The sequence below is a fragment of the Stegostoma tigrinum genome, chromosome 14 (assembly GCF_030684315.1).
Source record: "Stegostoma tigrinum isolate sSteTig4 chromosome 14, sSteTig4.hap1, whole genome shotgun sequence".
Taxonomy (NCBI): domain Eukaryota; kingdom Metazoa; phylum Chordata; class Chondrichthyes; order Orectolobiformes; family Stegostomatidae; genus Stegostoma; species Stegostoma tigrinum.
Genome location: NC_081367.1, coordinates 27,392,976 through 27,412,551, shown reverse-complemented (window position 1 = coordinate 27,412,551; position 19,576 = coordinate 27,392,976). Strand labels below are relative to the sequence as shown.

General features: G+C 37.2%; 2 protein-coding genes across 11 annotated transcripts in view; one reads left to right on the top strand and one right to left on the bottom strand.

Moving 5' to 3' along the window:
- The window catches only part of smc4 (structural maintenance of chromosomes 4), a 60,208-nt gene extending 45,277 nt beyond the window's left edge, over positions 1-14,931 (bottom strand). For 2 of the 5 annotated variants that reach the window (XM_048541911.2, XM_048541913.2), the window contains exons 1-5: positions 14,816-14,931; positions 13,721-13,870; positions 12,081-12,259; positions 11,453-11,644; positions 10,193-10,369 (exon numbers count right to left, since the gene is read on the bottom strand). In XM_048541911.2, the coding sequence (XP_048397868.1) occupies positions 10,193-10,369; positions 11,453-11,644; positions 12,081-12,259; positions 13,721-13,862 (690 nt within the window). In that variant the 5' untranslated portion in view covers positions 13,863-13,870; positions 14,816-14,931. Of the gene's footprint in view, positions 1-10,192; positions 10,370-11,452; positions 11,645-12,080; positions 12,260-13,720; positions 13,871-14,671; positions 14,780-14,815 lie in introns of those variants that run through there. The other 3 variants (XM_048541912.2, XM_048541914.2, XM_059651060.1) reach the window with 3 other exon arrangements.
- Positions 14,932-15,088: 157 nt separating this feature from the next.
- The window catches only part of ift80 (intraflagellar transport 80 homolog (Chlamydomonas)), a 197,562-nt gene continuing 193,074 nt past the window's right edge, over positions 15,089-19,576 (top strand). For 4 of the 6 annotated variants that reach the window (XM_059651065.1, XM_059651064.1, XM_059651061.1 and 1 more), the window contains exons 1-3: positions 15,096-15,182; positions 15,765-15,823; positions 16,398-16,520. In XM_059651065.1, the coding sequence (XP_059507048.1) occupies positions 16,481-16,520 (40 nt within the window). In that variant the 5' untranslated portion in view covers positions 15,096-15,182; positions 15,765-15,823; positions 16,398-16,480. Of the gene's footprint in view, positions 15,183-15,284; positions 15,304-15,764; positions 15,824-16,397; positions 16,521-19,576 lie in introns of those variants that run through there. The other 2 variants (XM_059651063.1, XM_059651062.1) reach the window with 2 other exon arrangements.

Sequence of the window (19,576 nt, the reverse complement as noted above, 5' to 3'; positions counted from 1 at the left end):
CATGACCTACTAGGCTATTTCAGAGGAGTTAGAAGTAAGCCACATTTTTGTGGTCTGAAATCGCATGAAGGTCAAAACAGGTGAAGGTAACAGATTTCCTTGCTTGATGGGCATTAGTGCATCAAATCAAATTTTAGCAAAATCAAATCATAATCTCAGTAATTGTGACTGAAACTAACTTTCAATTCCAAATTTAAGTAAGTGAATTTAAATTCCCACCAGCCACCATGGTGGTGTTTGAATCCATGTCTCCAGAGCATTAACCCAGACCTCTGAATACTATTCCACTGACAGTAACTGTTTACCACCATCTCCCCCATTGATTACATTACTTTGCATGTGTTAACTCTAAAAGAGACAGAACCAACACCATTGACGTAGAAGACTAAAATAGGAGATAAGTAAAATGTTGTTGTAAACATTAAATAATGTATGGCTCAATTTCAGTTTAGCAGAATCCCTCTAATCTTGTCTCAATGCCACGACTAAAGTTGTAATCAGCTTCCAGTTCCAACTTGAAGGTGAAGAGGTATTCTCTGGACCCACCTAAGGTGCACACAAAATAAAACAGAACTAGGCCACTTACCTGATGCTCCTCTTAAATTTTCCTGTTTTCAGAAAACTGGTACAGCTTGTCCATACCTATGACTTGGAGGTTACCTTTAAAATGAGTTTACTGGCTTTTACAAAAATGATAAAAGCACAAAGTTATAACCTAAGAATCAGCTTTAACTAGGGGTGGTGCAACACACATTGGGTAGATGTCAAGTTAAAGTTCTCTCAGCATTGGGCAGTGTTTAAAAGTCCATTAAAATACTTCAAACAAAACTCCAAGCTGGATGCGTAAAAACCTGTGAATGAGGAGAACCAAGATGTGCAAGTTTAGCCTCAATTTTCCCCACCTAATCACAATTAAGCTCCAATTCCTCTAGATAAGAGTAATTAAAAAAAAAACTTACCTGATGCATGAACTCTCTCAACCCAACAATTATTATTCACCCAGCACTTCAGGTCATTTGCTGCAACATGTTGTTTCAGTCACGAGGACTTCTATCACTAGACTCTCATCACAATGCAAACCTGGCGAGCCTTATCTTTCAAGGGCAGCATCACCACGTCAGTTTCCTACCAAGCAACAGACCATCCTGACTGGGAACTGTACTGTTACAGAGTTAAAATCCTGCATCACTCTTCCTAATAGAACTGTGATTGTGTCTATCCCAAATAGATGGAATCAGTTCAATAAGGAAGCTCACTAACACCTTCTCAAGGGCAACAGTGGACAGGAAATAAATGCAAGCCTAACCAGTGACATCGCATGAGTAAAACTGCAAAAGGTTCCAAGACACCAGTACAATCTCCACCATACCCAAACCATCATTTCATATTTTATAGACATGCAAGGGGGAGGAGGCAGAGAAATATCAAAACTGACCATATTGTACACATTTCACAAACGTTCATTACATTAGCTTTATACTCTCATTTTAGCCTTAGTTGGATGCCAATAGTTTCCTTTCAAAATATATCAAACCAACATGCGAAAACTATAAGTATATTTAGAACATTTAGTATTTTCCTAATAGCAGTGCAAAACTTTCAGCATATATTTTGCTACTTTTTCATTACTGTTTTTTTCCTGTACAAATAACTTTTTCACGTATAGAGAGCTCGAGTTAGCTCTCCATACATGAAAAAGCCCCAAATCCTAGTGCAACGCGTCAAAACCTTCACAAGGTGAACATTCATGCTTGGTAAGATCTTCACTCATTGGACAGCCATCCAATCCACCATCAGCAGAAATAAGAATTAGATATAGTACAACAGAAACTAAGTAGCAGAGACTAGCTTCACTTCTGAACTGGACCATTAACTCTGTTTCACCAGCAATTCGTGCAAGCATCAAGAAGTGGTGAGCTCTGTGTGCTTTATTAGAATGGCTTGTTTTAAGTTACTAAAATGCTTTTAAACATCAAGAAATGTCTAATAATGAGTCTCCGGGTTCAGTAGGCAAGCTTATAGTTCTGATCCAGCAACGCTTTCTGAAGGCCGCTCATAAAGCAGAAAATGTACTTTTGAGAAGTACTTAACTGAAAATGAAGTATGGACTGCATGTTAAAACAAAATGATGCATTGACGGTGGAAATAAATTCACCTTTTAAACAGATTTTTAAAACCAGTAGTTTCAGAGTCACAGTTGGCATATTCACAATTGTTTGTTAACTGCCTTCCCTTTTGTCTTAATCTTGTAAAATTGAAGTAAAAACAGCATACAATCTAAATTCATTCAGAATTGGTTAGGATTATCTGAAATTGCAGATTGAAGACCTCTTTCTGCAGTCTAACTGAAGGCAGTAAAAGCTACATATCAGTGGGAAAACCATTAACTAAAATATACTAAACTAAAATGAAATGAGCAAAGAGATTTCACATTTATTTTTACTTAAATTTGAATCGGAACCTAGGTAAATTGTGAATTTAACAAATTAACAGGCAAACAGAACTTCAAATAAAGGTAAATTTCACTTTAAATAGTTGACAGGCAATCAAACATTCACATTACTCCCAGCATATAGCTATACAGTTCCACAACACAATGTTCTTTATTCACACAGTACAAATCAGAGGTTCTATTCAACATCAGCTTTAACCTTCAAGTTACATGGTTATCAATATCATTATCATCTGCAATATACAAACACAAGTTAGGCCACTCGAATTTGCTCAGTCATTGGAGTAAGATCATGGTTGATCCGATCACTTCACTCCTGCCCAACCTCGATAACCTTTCAACCACTTGCTTATCAAGAATCTCCCCATCTCTGCCTTAAAAAAAACTTTCAAACCGTCCACTCCCAGTGTTTTTGGAGTTCCATACACCCATGACAAACTGTTAAGTTTTCTCATCTCTATATGAGTGAGTGACCCTGACTTTTAAAAAGTGATCACTAGATCTAGATTTGACCTCTCAGACATACCTCTTGCATGTCTCACTTTGCCTTTCACATTTCTAAACTTTTAGCATATACAAGTCTAGACTTCTAATGAAGGAGGATTAGACAAAGTCACTCAGGCAGTTATGTACTTCCTGAAAAAAAAGGGACAGCAATTCGGTATACAATACTGCAGATATGGTTGCGACCAATGTCATGTATAACTGATACACAACTTTTCTCCTTTAATATTCAACTTCGTTTATGTTATACAGTAGCAATCTTTCTTAATTACTTGCAATACTAATCTTTTGTAATTCATGTACTAGGATACCAAATGCCTTTGCAATTTCTCACCAGTTAAACAATATGGTCTTTGTACATTTTTGCAGGAATAAAAATATCATTTTCCCATTATAAGCCATTTAATCTTTGCCCATGTATTCAACCACACTTCTACAAACCCTGTCGCTCACATCACTATTCCACAGAGCATGCTTTCAAACAACCAATAATGCCCAGCAATTTTTGGGAAACAGCCAGCTCTTTAGCACCTTCAAGCTATTCGCACAGCCTTCTAGGTTTTATATTTTTGCAGCCAGCATGCATAAAATCTCCAAGAGCTCCTGCATCCTTTTTTGGCCAAACAGAAATATTGACCTCTTCTTGATGTGACCTGCTTCTTGACCTCACATAAATTGGGTCCCTCTTTCTATCGTTTGCTTTCTTTTTACATCTACATTTGTGAACAGAACACATTCACTCCCCAGCTTCTCTGCTTGTTTGGATGTAATACAGATTCAGTGTTAGTTTCTTTCCTATTAATACTGCATCCAGTCTAAGAGTAACCAAGCTACCACACAAATTTTCGCCATCGTATGGTTTCTGGGTCAAAAAAACAGAACATCAAGAGGAATGGCTTAGATGACTCGTTGCTACATCAATTGCAATGGCAGAAAGATATGACAGCAGGTAGGTAAATATGTGCTGGCATGGTACCTCTCACCGTGAAGTGAACAAAATGACTATTTGTGTGTTTTGGCACTTTACTAAATCTGCATTTGAGTTAGTAACGTCAAAGGCATTACCCCAAAATATCAGACAGGAATACATCTACAAAAATTTTCACTTTTTGACTCCACTTTTCAGATCAACTTTGTGTCTCTTAATATATTATCTTCAAATGTTTACTTCTGTAAAAACTGGCTATCCATTTCTATATTATCACATTTTTTTGTGAAACAAAAGCATTTTTAATGTTTGACTGGATAAGAGTGCTGCTAATAAGACTAGCATTTCATTCTCATCCGAAATTGTGCTTAAAGATCTTGAACCAGATGGATTGCAATGGTTCAGGTAAGCACACACTGCAGTAAGATATCTGAAAAATGCCAGTTAAGAAACAGGAGTACAGTTCCCAGGCGGGATGATACATGGCTTAGAAAGTAATTTCCAAGCAGTATATCTACACATCTTATACCTTTGTCCTTTTAGGTGATAACGGTCATGCATTTTAAAGATCCTATTAATGGAGGCTCGGTAGGTTGCCACAGATCTTGCTGCCACTTACATCTATGGTGATGAAGTTCAATATTCAATTTGGTGGACAGTGCTGATTGAGTAGGATGTTTTGCCTGAATGATGTTGAGCTTGATTAGTAGTGGTATGCACGAATCCAAACGACCAGAGAATAATCCGTCATGCTCCTGCCTTTAAATTACCAACATTCAGGCCATTTGACAGGTTTTGAAAATGCTACCGTAGCAATTGTTAGGTCATGTAAATGCTACAACTGCTGAATATTGATCAAAATGTTTGATGGACAGAGCATCAAGAGGGAACATGATCAATTTCACACTGCTGCATGTCTGTGCAGCATCACCCATCACACTTCTGATCTGACTGTACAAGAGGTTGGGAAGGTTTGGAGGAACAGACTGAGTTTTATTACAGTGGGTAGAAAAGCATGCAAGATGACAGATTAAATCAGTTTTCTGACTTGATCCGTTTATATATTCATGTTGTTACGTAGATAACATATTTACTACATCTAAATCTACAGTTATTTGTGAGAATCTACCAATATGCTAAAACAGGAGTCATCCTGCATTCAAATGTATGTTTGAAATGGAACAGCAAAATGTGGTCCCTTTCCCCAATGTCCCAGTTAAAAAGGATCAGCCAGATGTCCTCTATTACCTTTTATATCATTTGGTCAACATATACATTGCGATTTCTGCAACTCCACATGCTACAAGATTAGCCTCATCAGCTGCCTTGTACGAAGGGCTGAAGCCACTTGCTCACCATGCGAACATCAGGCTGAAACAGGGTGCATCAAAACCAAAACATAACGACAAAGTAGATCAACTTTTACTGTGCTGAGGAAGAGTCACCGGACCTGAAACATTAACTGTTTTTTCCTTCACAGATGCTGCCTGGCCTACTGAGCTTCTCCAGCAACTTTGTTTTTGTTCAACTTTTATTGTATTAGTCACAAACTCAAATGGGCCAGAGACTAACTGCTTTCGGTCCTGAAAATTGCACAGTTTACTCCAGGCTACCTTACAGGAGCAAGGTATCTCAAATGTTTGAGCAACCAAGCAAAAGCAACAGAAGTGGTGCTTGCCATTAACAGGATGCTGCAGCGACATCAAAATAACATTCTGCTCATTATACGAGTAATGTGTTGTGTAAATTTCAACGTCGGCACGATGCTAGATACGTGGGTTACCCGATTCAGAAGATTTTAGGGCAGATTATACAGTTTGCCCTTCAGGTATCAGCAAAAAGGTACTGCCCATGTGTGCAATACAGTGATTTTGCAACTAGACAATTGCTAAATAATAATTCTGAGGCTAAGATTTACACTGACAACCAATTTAGGATTGTCGGTCAGGCTTGCAATTGGTGCAATTGTGTGGAGTTGAAGCCACAAACATTATTGGAATCCAAAACTAAGACCGATTGATCAAATACAGTCAATTATAAATCCAATAGAGAAATCAAGAGAAACCTCTTCCCCAGAGTCTGGTCAGGTCGTGGAACATACTACCATGGGTGTCTAAGGTATAAGATAAACCTGCAATTGACCGAAAGCTAGGCAAGTGCAAAAAGGTTAAAAAAAATAGAAATGTGTCAATAGTATTGTTACTTATAGTTAATAGGAGGAAGCTGAAGTAGCATACAAATAGTTGAGCCTTTTCCTCTCCTATAACACCTCTGCAATCACATAACATCATTCAAAAGGTGAAGATTTGAAAATTAGAAGCATTTCATATAATGGAGCTAACCCAAACATACAGCTTCAGTTGAACATGGAAAACCCATGTGGTATAACCAGTTACTACTCCTCTTGAAACAAAGTGCAATATCGTAAAACTGCAAACAATCCTTGCCCACTGTGACTGTGAATTATTAAGCCTTATAAATACTGTTAATCTTGCTTCTCTAAGTAGAATTTTCATGAACCAGTTTCTTCAATCTGCCCTGTCAGTGTAATAGATCTGATGCAGCACGGTGACATTTCTTCCTCAGAAGTGTACACTCAAAAACTAGAAAAGGATGAAAAAAAATAAGGGAACAAATAGCTCACTAAATGAAAACCAAAACTGTGAACATTTAGAGAAGTGCCATAATGTATAAATCACTTCAGTTATACTCTTAACATAAAGTTGCAAACTACAATCCACGATCTAGATGAGTACCCATGGTGATTAAATTCTTTAGAACAATCAGCGCACACTAGTTATTTCAAGTCTCTAGTAACATTAGCGACATGACTATACCTCACATCATTCAGATTGGCATTGCAAAGGATTAGCCTATCCAAATGACTAGAAACAGTCATAAAACAAGTTTGTGTAGATAAGACAAGTTTTGTCCTCCCATTTCCACATCAGTCCTATCACTGTTCCCCAATTGGAATTCTAGAATCTTCCGAGTACTCAATTCTAAGTCCTGTACATTTCAACTAAATGCATCTGGAAGTATACTAAATGTTGTGAAGCTGAAAGGTTCTGAATCACATAGGGTTGTACATGTACAGAGGTCAAGTGAAATGTCTTCCAGAAACCTTTATGTTCATTTAACATGTTAAATCTGAACGAAATTCCGCATCTACCATATTTTTCTGCTTTACTCATTTGGAATGATTTCCAAGAATGAGGCCAGCCACAGGGTGGGATCATTTTTTTTTTGCAGGTTCAACTGTTCAGAGAAGCAGCAGCTCTGGCTTCAAAATTTATACATCAGCATATCCCCTCATCCAATTAACAATACTACTACATTAGTAGCAAACGAATTAACCATCAATATGAGTAGGTTCAGTTGGAGACTCTCTTTATCCTGCCTGTCTCATTTATCCTCATTATTCCTTTGGTGCATTTCTAATAATCCTAGCTGCTAAATCTACTTCGACTTCAACCCCAACACCCATTAAAAGTTTCGGATAAAAATACAATTGTGAATTTGCTACTTTTATTTGCAAATATTCCACTTCTTGTGTGCTCTAAATAGAACTGAAAAGTTACTCGGATATGATTTGTTCAATGATACAAAATTTTGAACACTTCTACTGTCTACTCAAGTCCTCTTTTTAACAGGATGAACACAAGGTAATCAACCTTTCAAGTCATTCTCTTAAATTCGGGGATCAGCATCTGTCCTGTGCCATTCAATAATAGAATGCATCTTTTGAGATGTGTATACCAAAACTGCATAATACGCAAATGTAGTCCCACCAAGGTCAAATATAATTAAAAGATGCTCTCCAGATTTGTTTTACTAAATGCCATGCATCAAAGCTCATTATTAACAGTACTGAACATGGTTTTGATGTCACGATCATATACAGAAAGTGTCAAGTTTTCACAATCTAAAACTGCTCCTCTGTCAAGTGTCCAAACCTTGTGCTTCATTATGAAATTGTATTTACCATTTGTCTCCCCACTATATTCATATGCTACTGGTCCAGATTTGACTAAAATAATTTTTTTTAAAAATGATCCCATAATTGAGCTTTGTGGCATTGGTTGCCAACCAGGTTAACAACTCATACACTACTATTAAGTCCAGTCTATAAACTAAGTTGTTGACAAGAAATCTTATTAGAAATACGAACTGTGTAATATACTCTGGTGCAAATTAGTGTTGAATCCTCAGTAAAGGAAAAGTAGATAAAGATCTGCCACCTCTTCCCTATCTGCTAAATCTCCTTTCCCAAAAGAAACCTAATCATTAGTCAAGGACGGCATTCCACTCTTAAAAAAGCAATTTGATAGGTTCATAACCCTCAACAGGCTAGTTTAGTTTTCTCCAATTGTGGACAAGAATCCATATCACTTAAGTTTTGATTGACTAGAAAAAAACAGCCTTCAAGAAAAAAAAAGTGATCCCTGAAGCCTTTGACAGGTATTTAGTGATCCCTGCAAGTAGTCATATTTAATGACTTCTGGCATAAATCACATCTACACTTATTTTTTTTCCATCTGCTGTACAACTAAGTGAACCATCTCAATGGAAGTATGAGTAGAATTAAATATTAACAAAAAGGACTATGTAAATTATTCATATAACTCTTATGTAGAGACGAAGCCATGACTAAATGTAAAAAACCAAAATCATAAATACATGGATATTGGCACTCAGATCATTTTAAAATAAACTGTTGACAGCGGGCATTTATCAGGTTTTAGAATCCATTGATTTTACTTGGTATTAAAGCCAGTAGAATACCATACTGGGCAGGGTAAAAAATTCAAGCTTCTGGGATCCTCACCTGGCTTTGGTCTAAATTACCACATTCTGTCATTTCCAAATAAAACTAAGAAATCACAACATTTTCTCAAAGAAAAAAATGATTTCCTATAAAAGTACAGGCTGTGGGGATCAGAAAAAATAAAGAGAGAGAGGTATGCGAGCAGGATGAGACTACCACAATAATTGTTGTTTTGCTAACTAATATAGCACAATTCTTCTTTCCATGCTTAATTTCTAATACCAATAAGAACAATTTTTTTGGCACAAAGTCAAATCATTGTGTATAATTATTTGGATACTAGCATGTTTAAAAAGAGACATAATCAACATTACCTCAAACCTGCAAGCACATATGGTTTTGCAGCAATCTTGTGGATACTTTGTGGCCAATCAAAAGATGGCCCGAAAAATACTGTACACAAGTAGTGGGTGCAAAGTTTTTTTTAAAAAATGCACTGTACATTAAACTAATCTGACAACATAAAGAAAATTGAGAGAGATCGTTGCTTTCAACTAGTATACTTTTCGGCAAATAGGAAAATATTCTAAAATGCAAGAGCAAGAAAACTGAATGAGAATTAAAACTGGAGAACACCATAGTCCCTTGAAAATTCAACCTCGGGGTCTCAAAATCCATGTGTGAAAAATTATTTACAATACTACATAACATAATTGATGTGAATTTTTTAAAAGACAAAAGTGAGGCTATTTTCTCAATTACCAATCTATATAAATAATTTTGTGATTGCCATCTAAATCAAATTATGAATCAGATATACATTTTCATATTGTACATGACCCCAAAACAGTTTAGTGGTTCTTGCAGATCAGAACTGGTGACACTGCTGTATTTTTAAATACTTTTAACATGAATATAATGATAGGCTCATCCTAGTCTTGGGGTGTATGTCAATGTATAATTACATATAACTTGGCTTTTGCTTTCTATATATTTCAGCAAGTAGTTTGCAAGTACTAAACATTCCCTCACATAAAAATTAAAATTAGATTCTAAATACACTTACTACTTAACAGTCCTTTGAGTGACTTAAGTTGTCATTTTCTTCTGCAACGTACACCAAAAAAAATTCAATGTTTCCAATGCATTGATCTGATAGGTGATTAGACCATGTCACACTGCAGCAGCACAAGTAATATTGGCAATTATCACCACGCCAATATTTACGTGCTGCTAAAATGTAACTGGAATCTTCAAAAATGTGCCTGCTCATAGGGCTCTTGATTAAGAGAGAAATGATAATAAAGAAAACAATGAATTGGATAGGATACAGTTTTCCTTCATATTAGCCTTAAATCATTACAGCAGCAAATAATGGCTTGAGTTGTGAAAGCAGCCCTGCAAACCATGATGTGCTGCTACAACAACCTGAGGTAGCAGAAGACTCTCTGATTTAGCTCTTCTACAAACATGGAGATTTTTTTCTCAAAAATATTTCCAGTGAAGTTAAATATATTCATTGTCATATTATGAGACTTACCTGAAGAATCAAAAATCTGTTGTGATCCAGATCAATTCCATGGCTACGAAGCAACACTCCCACATCTTTAAACGTTGATTTCTTGCCATTAATATGGTAAGTCGATGAATTGTCCTTGTATGCAGTTCTCGAAACACAGAAGTTGCTATTTGGAATAACTTCAAAATCATCACCCTCCTTTTATTAAAAGGATTTTTGAAAAGTTGTTTAATAACGAAAAGCTAGAGCAAATTGCTTATTTTACATGATCACTTAAACAATTATTTTCAGACGGCTCGCCTCAAACAAAATTACTTCTATAAATGATCATTGTTACAAGTTGTTTAAGTCTATTTAAAGAAACAACGTTACACATTAGATCAATTCAAATGATCTTTGCAATTAAAATTGGAGGTACACAAAAGGTGAAAGAGAGATTAAAACTTGTTAGGTGAAAAACATTCTGAAATAAATGTAAGTAATTTAAGTTTCAGTTTACCATAAGAAAATTGATTATCGTGTAAATTCAATAATCAGCACGTCCTTTGCTTCAGTGTTCAAAATCAGTGCGCTGACTTTTAGTGTGTAAGCACATACGTTGATACATAAATATCACCGTCTCCCGAACCTCTCCCAAAATGTAATTTCTTAATTAATAGAGATTTTTTAAAAAGCCTGTATTACCATTCTCACAGCACTTGGTAGGCAAGGGATATTTAAATATCCACATGCTGTCACACAAAAATCAAACTTTGCCGGCTGAAAATTAGATTGTTACATAAACTCTTCCTTTAAAAATCTATTTTTGGCAAGAATTTTTGCATTGTTTCAGTTTATATTTTCTTCCAGCACGTCTTGCACTGAGTTTATTTCATGCAAAAAAGTGGAACATTGACTGGTTTATTTTTCATAACATCTCAGTCCTTTAGAAAAGTATATTGCAGGCATTTACTGTATTTAAGTGAACGCTAATAAAACTTTCAAAGGTCACCAACATATTTTACCCATTAAGCCCACACAAAACAGAAAAAGCAAAACCATTTGGGGCTTCTGATTCAATACGTTCCTTAGATGTTAAAAAGCCAACACAATTACTTATTTACAATTTGTACTTCCTCACATTCAATACAAACAAAAGTAGCAGGAAGTTTAAAAAAAAATTAAAAGCTCTAATTATAATCATTTTAAAATTGTACTGCTGGTCAAAACACTAGAAGTGCTTAAATTGTAATGTGAAATGTACCTTTAAAGTAAATGATCTCACATATGCAGTATAATTACCTTATCAATGATTTTTTGAAAATGAACTTCCACAGTACAGCTCTGAATATCTTTATGCTCATCAGAATTGTGAATGAGTACAGACAACTTTTTGGAACGAATTTTTTGGGCCCGGTAGCCAAAAACAAATAGCATTGAGTCAATCACATTTGATTTCCCACTCCCATTTGGTCCAATAATACAAGAAAACCTCTGTACAAAAGAAAAGAAAATATAGAACAGCATAGATATTTTGAAAATATTTTTTCTGGCCATTATTAATGTCATGCACTGTATACTAAAGTTGTAGTCAGCATAAAGTATGACGTGCAAGACTCCCAGCTGTCCATTTACACCAACTCTAAACATTTTTTTAGTTCTTTTTATTACTTCAGCCACTGCATTTTTGCAGCAATAAAATGGGATTTCTTTTAAGACAATGCAAGTGTAGACATTAAATACACACATTAAATCTCAAATTCATGTCAATTTTATAATTAAGGGAACTGACCAGGCATTTTCTCAGTTTCACATCTCCACCCAAAATGTTTCGATTTGATTTTTAAAAAATTACTTTGGATTTGAATTTAAGTACAGCATAATTTTTAAAGTGAATTTAGATAACAGTATAATTTTTGTGAACTGTTACCTTGTGAAAAGGACCCAGGATTTGTTCTCCTGCATATGACTTGAAATTCTGGTTCACTATGTGAGTTATCATGAGTCGAGGAGCTCCGGGTTCATTAGTCATTGCTGGGGGTGGAGGAGGAGATATGCCAGCCAAAATTTCTTCCAAGCTTCGATTATCTATTGGTTCAACTGGTAATTCTGAGACAACATATAAACAGAGACAAAACAAATTAAACACTATCCTACCAAGGCATAATGTTTAGTATTTCATGTAACAAGAGTTTTGTACCACAAATATTTATAAAAAGTCAATTCATTTCACACATTTGATGTTTAAAAAAAGTTAGATACCACTTGGTATTACCATTAATACACAAAAATGTTATGCATAACTGTTCAAAATGACCTCAAAATTGTCCAATTACAAAACAACGTTCCACAAAAATTAAGACCATCAGAAACATTTTGTTCCCAGGCTTGTTTTAATAGATCAAAACAGTTCCAGACAAATATTTATATTTTTCTTTAAATTATTCATGCACCATTCTTGATGAAAAAAAATCAATATTTATAATCATGGGCAACACATATGAACAATGAAGTGCACTATGTTTAATTTAATAAATTGAAGTGTATGTTTAAAACAATGCTTGTGAGAAGAGTCTGCCGCAATAACATATTTTAATTTACAATGCAAGATCATATGGATGCTCTGTGAAACACTGCCACAGATCACATTTCAGGAACTTAATTTGCATTCATGAAAAAAGTGATCATAAAAGTACTGTACGGCAGTAATGGCTAGTAAGTATTCAACTTGCACTAGTTTAATGCTGCTATTGCGTTTTGTACGCCTGCCAAATACTTGGTTTTGGAGTTGCTGCAGCAACAAAACGGAAAAAGACTAATTTTATTAAATTTCTGACGCACGTTTTTTTGTAAAAAACGAAAGTAATTAGATATAAATCACACGTCTTATCAATTCTCGGTTAAAATCTCTTACATCTTCAGCAGCTTCCGAAAGCAGTTTTGTACTCCAGGCTACAGAAACTCAACCCCTCCCCCCACAATTCACGTACTGTACAAAAACGCGCAAAGGAAAAAAGGGAACACAATGAAAAGAAAACTCAAACCCCATTGCGCTGCAGCGTCAGGGGCAAAAAAAAACTGTCAAAGAAAAAAAGTAAACCATTACACGACTGGACATATTTCTTTCAGGGTAAACACTAGTTATTACAAGCCTATGCTGAAAACCGGTTAAAAAAAATCTACTGCACCAACTTTCTAGGTACAAGTAATCCGTTGCAATTGTCATTGAAGCTTACGGAGTTCAAATACGATCTTGACAAGTTTAGTTAATGTTGGCTGCTTTCCTCCCATGTCTGAATGGAACTACACCCGTTAACTCCAAGGTAAAACACATGAAGTACTTTTGCAAAATGATTACAAAAACAATTTCGGCGTATAGGCAATGGAATCGGCAACCTGTTTAGCCATACTTTAGGCGGCTAAATCCAATTTCAAAACGAACTAAACGGCAGCGATTATCACAGCTTCAATTTATTAAAAAGATACAAGAAATGAAATGCGTTCATTTTTAACAATACAAATTTTAAAATACAAATAAAATTAACCATACACGGACAAAGAAAAAATTACCTCTTGTAGTTTCATCTACATTTGATGCAGTTGCCTTTTGTTGGATATCCATTTCGTTGTCAAACTCATCCAGGGGCTCAGTTCCCCCCGGACCCAGTTTTGCGCTTTGCTTTGCTGTAGAAGACTTCGTTTTGGCAGGCATGGTTTAACCTAGTTCAGCAATTATTATAACAAAAAAAAACTCAAGGCAAACGTAGTTATCCCTTCATTGCCATTCAATTCCTTTCATTCCCACAACGCCCATATCTTTAGAAAAGCTTTGAAACAAAAATCAAAGTTCGGCTAAAAAAAGTACCTCCTGAAAAAAAACCCATTAATTCCAAATTTACCGCAACCCTACCCAGATTAGGAAAAGTTACTGTACTTTACTGTAATCCAACGCCACATCATGACGTTACAAAAACTGTATTTAAAAAGTCAACCGTATAGATTACATAAAAGACAAATCTCACTAGAAAGGACACAACGTTTACTCAAAATGGAACAATTTGATCAAATGAAAAAAGCTGTATATAACGACGTGTATTTGAGGCAGTCTACGTCACTAAGCTTAAATAGGCGCACGAACAGACTTTTTAAAAAAAAACAAAATTTGACATGAATTGTGTCTAATATTAGTTCGATGGCTTAAATGAAGTAGTTTGAGTTTACAGAACACACCAACAAGTAAAATAATCAAAAGCTAAAATGCGGTGGGGGGGGGGAGGGAAGAATCGGAGAAAAAACTATTCTAAAATGAAAAATATTTAAAATTCTGACTGAGATAACAATCGTAATTATTTAACGAACTCGACAGTTCATATTTCTCAAAAGTTTAGTTCAATGCAATAAATGGAACCGGGCTTTTTAAAAAAATGCAGATAGCAACCACTTCCCTGAAACAACATGTTTACAAATTTGTCATGCATCTCATCCCGCTAAAAACAGATTTCATTTCCACTACATCAATACCTTGGAAATCACTCCGAAACTCGATTTTCCGGCGCCGAATGATTGTTATTTTTTTTTAAAAATATTAGGAATATTTTGGGACCACTTTCGCACGGGGAAATTAAAAAATAAAGGAATAAATTCGAGAAAAATTCAAGCGCTTACCTCGGACCCAGTCGAAAATGGCGCCGAAAACTAAACTTGACTGAAATTCGTTGAGGGACAAAGCATTGTGGGTAAGCCGGTTTGAAAAAATGGGGTTGATGCCAAATTTTTAAAAATCAAAATAAATATTTAATTTCGCGGCAAGGCTGGTTGTCTTGGAGGAAGACCGACGGGCTGGTAATTATCAAATTAAAAAGTATAAGCTGTTTGCTTTTTTCGCCGCGGTTGCCGTGTTGGTTGCCAAGAAGCGGCGAGCGGCGGTCTCGCGAGGCGCCGCGAGACTGTAGTCTGTTTGGAGCCTAACTGAAGTAGGGGAGCGGATTCTGAGCGAATTGCTGAGGTCTGGGACTTCCTTTAGATTGCCGAGGTAAAAGCGGTGGGCTTTGCTTGTCAATTGGTACAGTCCATTTTTTTTTAAAAAAACGTGTGTGTAACACTCGATCGTTTTATGTGTAAAAGGGTTACGTCAGGACCAGACTTTATAGATTGTGGGTTTGAGATGAAATGACATCCTGGCCCATTGCTGCTCCTGCTGATAATAGGGCAAATATTGTTGCTAAGTGATATATAAAAACAAAGTTGCTGGGAAAGCTCAGCAGCATATGTGAAGGAGAAAAAAAAAGTTCACGTTTCGGGCCCGGTGACCCTTCCTCTGAGCAAGGGCCACCAGACCCGAAACGTTAACTTCGTTTTTTCCTTCACAGATGCTGCCAGACCTGCTGAGCTTTTCCACCAACTTTGTTTTTGTTCCGGATTTACAGCATCCGCAGTTCTTTCGGTTTTTGTTGCCAACTGATGTGTTGTATTGTGTGAGCGAACCCATTTGGCCTATTCGGTTCAATCTTGCCATCCATCAGTGGACAGTTCAGAAGTGTCAGGGAGTGTTTGTTTATGATCGCTCGAAATACCATGTTGAACATTTGGAACTTGTTTGTATTTACAACTGTAGAATGCATCAAGATGGTTCGCAATGTTTCGACCAAAATGGGGATTCGTACTTCCAAATAGGTACAATCTGGCAGTATTGATAACTTTCTATATGGCTGGCGGTGTCCGGATTGTGTGACATGTACCAAGGAAATGCATCTCAAAAAATGGGCTTTCAGTTCTACTGTGTTTGCGTTTTCTCACTGTTTGAATTTTGCGGGTATGAGGTTTTGGGAGTAACTGATATTGGCATGTTGTCTAAATTTTGCACAAGTGCTAAATTAGAGTACCAAGGTTTGTTGTTGTGGCATACAGATTAATTAAAACGTTGATTTGTAAGATTTTGAAGAAATTTCATGATGTGCACAGAAGCAACTTGCTTAGAGTTTGATACTTCCGTCCAAATATTACTGCAATATTATTCCATGTCAAATTTATATTTTTGCTATAATGGGTTATACTAAGAAAATAGTCACATAATTGTAATGCTGTGTATACTCAATTTGTGTAGCTATGTACACTTTTAATTTGTGTAAAAATGGATTCACTTTCCAATGGTCATTTTTGACTGTTTGATAAAAATTAATTTGAAACTGAAAATGTGTTAATATTCAACAATGATGTGCAACTGGTAACATTCTTGTCAATTTGGCAGCCACTGAAGACGTTGCAGTTAGTGGAGTTGACCTCTGTTACTGGAGTTGATTTAATCATTGTGTCCAATTCAATTTCTAAAGAATGAGGCTGAAGACATCGCTGTTGAAGGAACCGAAACATATCCTTTCAATGAATTCATTTTTTTAAACTTTTGTAATGAGCATTAAGTTACAAATAAAAGAAAAAAATTAATTGGAAGAATGTATAGCTTTAAATTAGTATTAGTAAATCCAGCCTGTTGGCAGGGTAGGTTTAGATTTATCATTTTTGTCATTTGCATGTCTCAGATTTTTTTAAAAATTACCGTAACTAGAAACAAAATAGAACATATTGTTTCCTTGTTTCCATTATTTAAATAAATAAAACATTATAATAAATTATCCATCTCAACTGTGTTCTAGTCCTGTCTAAATGGTTTATAGAGGAATGAGGCATATTGTAGTGAACAGTGCCAAGAATACAGGAAGTTAAAAACGTGGGGATCTGCTGTGTAAGAGGTAATCTGATTAATGTAATTTTACTTTGGTTATCATGAAATTAGTTATTTATCAGCCAACTCTGGATATTCACTGGTCACCTTAATAAACAGAATGGAGTTTGAACAAAACAGTCACTCTGATAGCTGTTACATAATTTTTTTTCAGAGATTAGACACCACTAATCATTCTGTTAAAGCTCACTTCAAGCATGATAGCAACTCCATATTAATCATATCTAATTATATTTTGGATGCCCTGAATGTTTTGATTTTTATGGTAATTTATTGCAGTTTGAAGTAAAACAAAAATAACTGACAACAATCCTAAATTAATTTTTAATGAATTTCTATTCAGATCCAAAATTCCCTGGTTCTCCTTTATTGACCTACTTTAAAGTCTACTATAATTTTTGTGAAATGTTAAGAATCTACTTCACGTCTGCAAATCCTAGCTTTCAAATAAAGAGGTGTGGAGCTGGATGAACACAGCAGGCCAAGCAGCATCTTAGGAGCACAAAAGCTGACGTTTCGGGCCTAGACCCTTCATCAGAAAAGGGGGATTGGGAGCGGATTCTGAAATAAATAGGGAGAGAGGGGGAGGCAGATCGAAGATGGATAGAGGAGGAGATAGGTGGGGAGGTAGGGAGGGGATATGTCAGTCCAGGAAGGACGGACAGGTCAAGGGGGTGGGATGAGGTTGGTAGGTAGGAAATGGAAGTGCGGCTTGAAGTGGGAGGAGGGGATAGGTGAGAGGAAGAACAGGTTAGGGAGGTGGGGACGAGCTGGGCTAGTTTTGGGATGCAGTGGCGGAAGGGGAGATTTTGAAGCTTGTGAAGTCCACATTGATACCATTGGGCTGCAGGGTTCCCAAGCAGAATACGAGTTGCTGTTCCTGCAACCTTCGGGTGGCATCATTATGGCAGTGCAGGAGGCCCAGGATGGACATGTCATCTAAGGAATGCAAGGGGGAGTTGAAATGGCTTGCGACTGGGAGGTGCAGTTGTTTATTGTGAACCGAGCGTAGGTGTTCTGCAAAGTGGTCCCCAAGCCTCCGCTTGGTTTCCCCAATGTAGAAGAAGCATAATGGGTACAGCGGATGCAGTATACCACATTGGCAGATGTGCAGGTGAACATCTGCTTGATGTGGAAAGTCATCTTGGGGCTTGGGATGTGGGTGAGGGAGGAGATGTGGGGCAAGTGTAGCACTTCCTGTGGTTGCAGGGGAAAGTGCCGGATGTGGTGGGGTTGGAGGGGAGTGTGGAGCGGACAAGGGAGTCCCGGAAAAAGTGGTCTTTCCGGAAGGCAGACAAAGGTGCGGATGGAAAAATGTCTTTGGTGGTAGGGATGGATTGTAGATGGCGGAAGTGTCGGAGGATGGTGTGTTGGTGGGGTGGTATGTGAGGACGAGGGGGATTCTCTTTTGGCAGTTATTGTGGGGACAGGATGTGAGAGATGAGTTGTGGGAGACAAGGTTGAGGGCATTCTTGATCACTGTGGGGGGTGGGGGACAAGTTGCGGTCCTTGAAGAACGAGAACATCTGGGATGTACAGGAGTGGAATGCCTCATCCTGGGAGCAGATGTGGCGGAGTCGAAGGAATTGGGAATAGGGAGTAGAATTTTTACAGGAAGGTGGGTGGGAGGAGGTGTATTCCAGGTAGCTGTAGGAGTTGGTGGGTTTGAAATGGATATCGATTTCTAGGTGGTTTCCGGAGATGAGACAGAGAGGTCCAGGAAGGTGAGGGATGTGTTGCAGATGGTCCACGTGAACTTGAGGTTGGGGTGGAAGGTGTTGAAGTGGATGAACTGTTCGAGCTCCTTTTGGGAGCATGAGGCAGCACCGATACAGTCATCAATGTAACCCTGCAGCCCAATGGCATCAATGTGGACTTCACAAGCTTCAAAATCTCCCCTCCCCCCACTGCATCCCAAAACCAGCCCAGCTTATCCCTGCCTCCCTAACCTGTACTTCCTCTCACCTTTCCCTCCTCCCACCTCAAGCCGCACCTCCATTTCCTACCTACTAACCTCATCCCACCCACTTGACCTGTCCGTCCTTCACAGACTAACCTATCCCCTCCCCACCTATACTCTCCTCTCCACCTATCTTGTCCTCTATCCATCTTCGATCCGCCTCCCCCTCTCCCTATTTATTTCAGAACCGTATCCCCATCCCCCTTTTCTGATGAAGGTTCTGGGCCTGAAACGTTAGCTTTTGTGCTCCGAAGATGCTGCTTGGCCTGCTTTGTTCATCCAGCTCCACACTTTGTTATCTCGGATTCTCCAGCATCTGCATTTCCCATTATCTCTAGCTTTTGATTATCTTGTTTCTGCCACATTGGGGTAAGGTGTTTTTAATTGTAAATTTCTATGTCAACATTTATGTTGTAGGCTGTATAAGTAAACATGTTACGTTGTAATTGCATCCTACTGTTAGTGTTGGCTATGTAATAGTACTTGGATGAAGGAATAGGTAGCTGTATATCCAAATTTGCTGACAGCATTAAGTTATGTGGCACAGCAGACTGTAAAATGGGATGAAAAGTTGCTACGAAACATTACTAGGATAGGCAAAATGTGGGTCAATTGAAGTCATGCAGCTTGGACTTAACATACAATAGAAAATCCTTCCATTTGTTTTGCCTGAAGGCACATATATTGGAATAGTTTTATAATGGTGAGAAGCTAAGAAATCTGGATG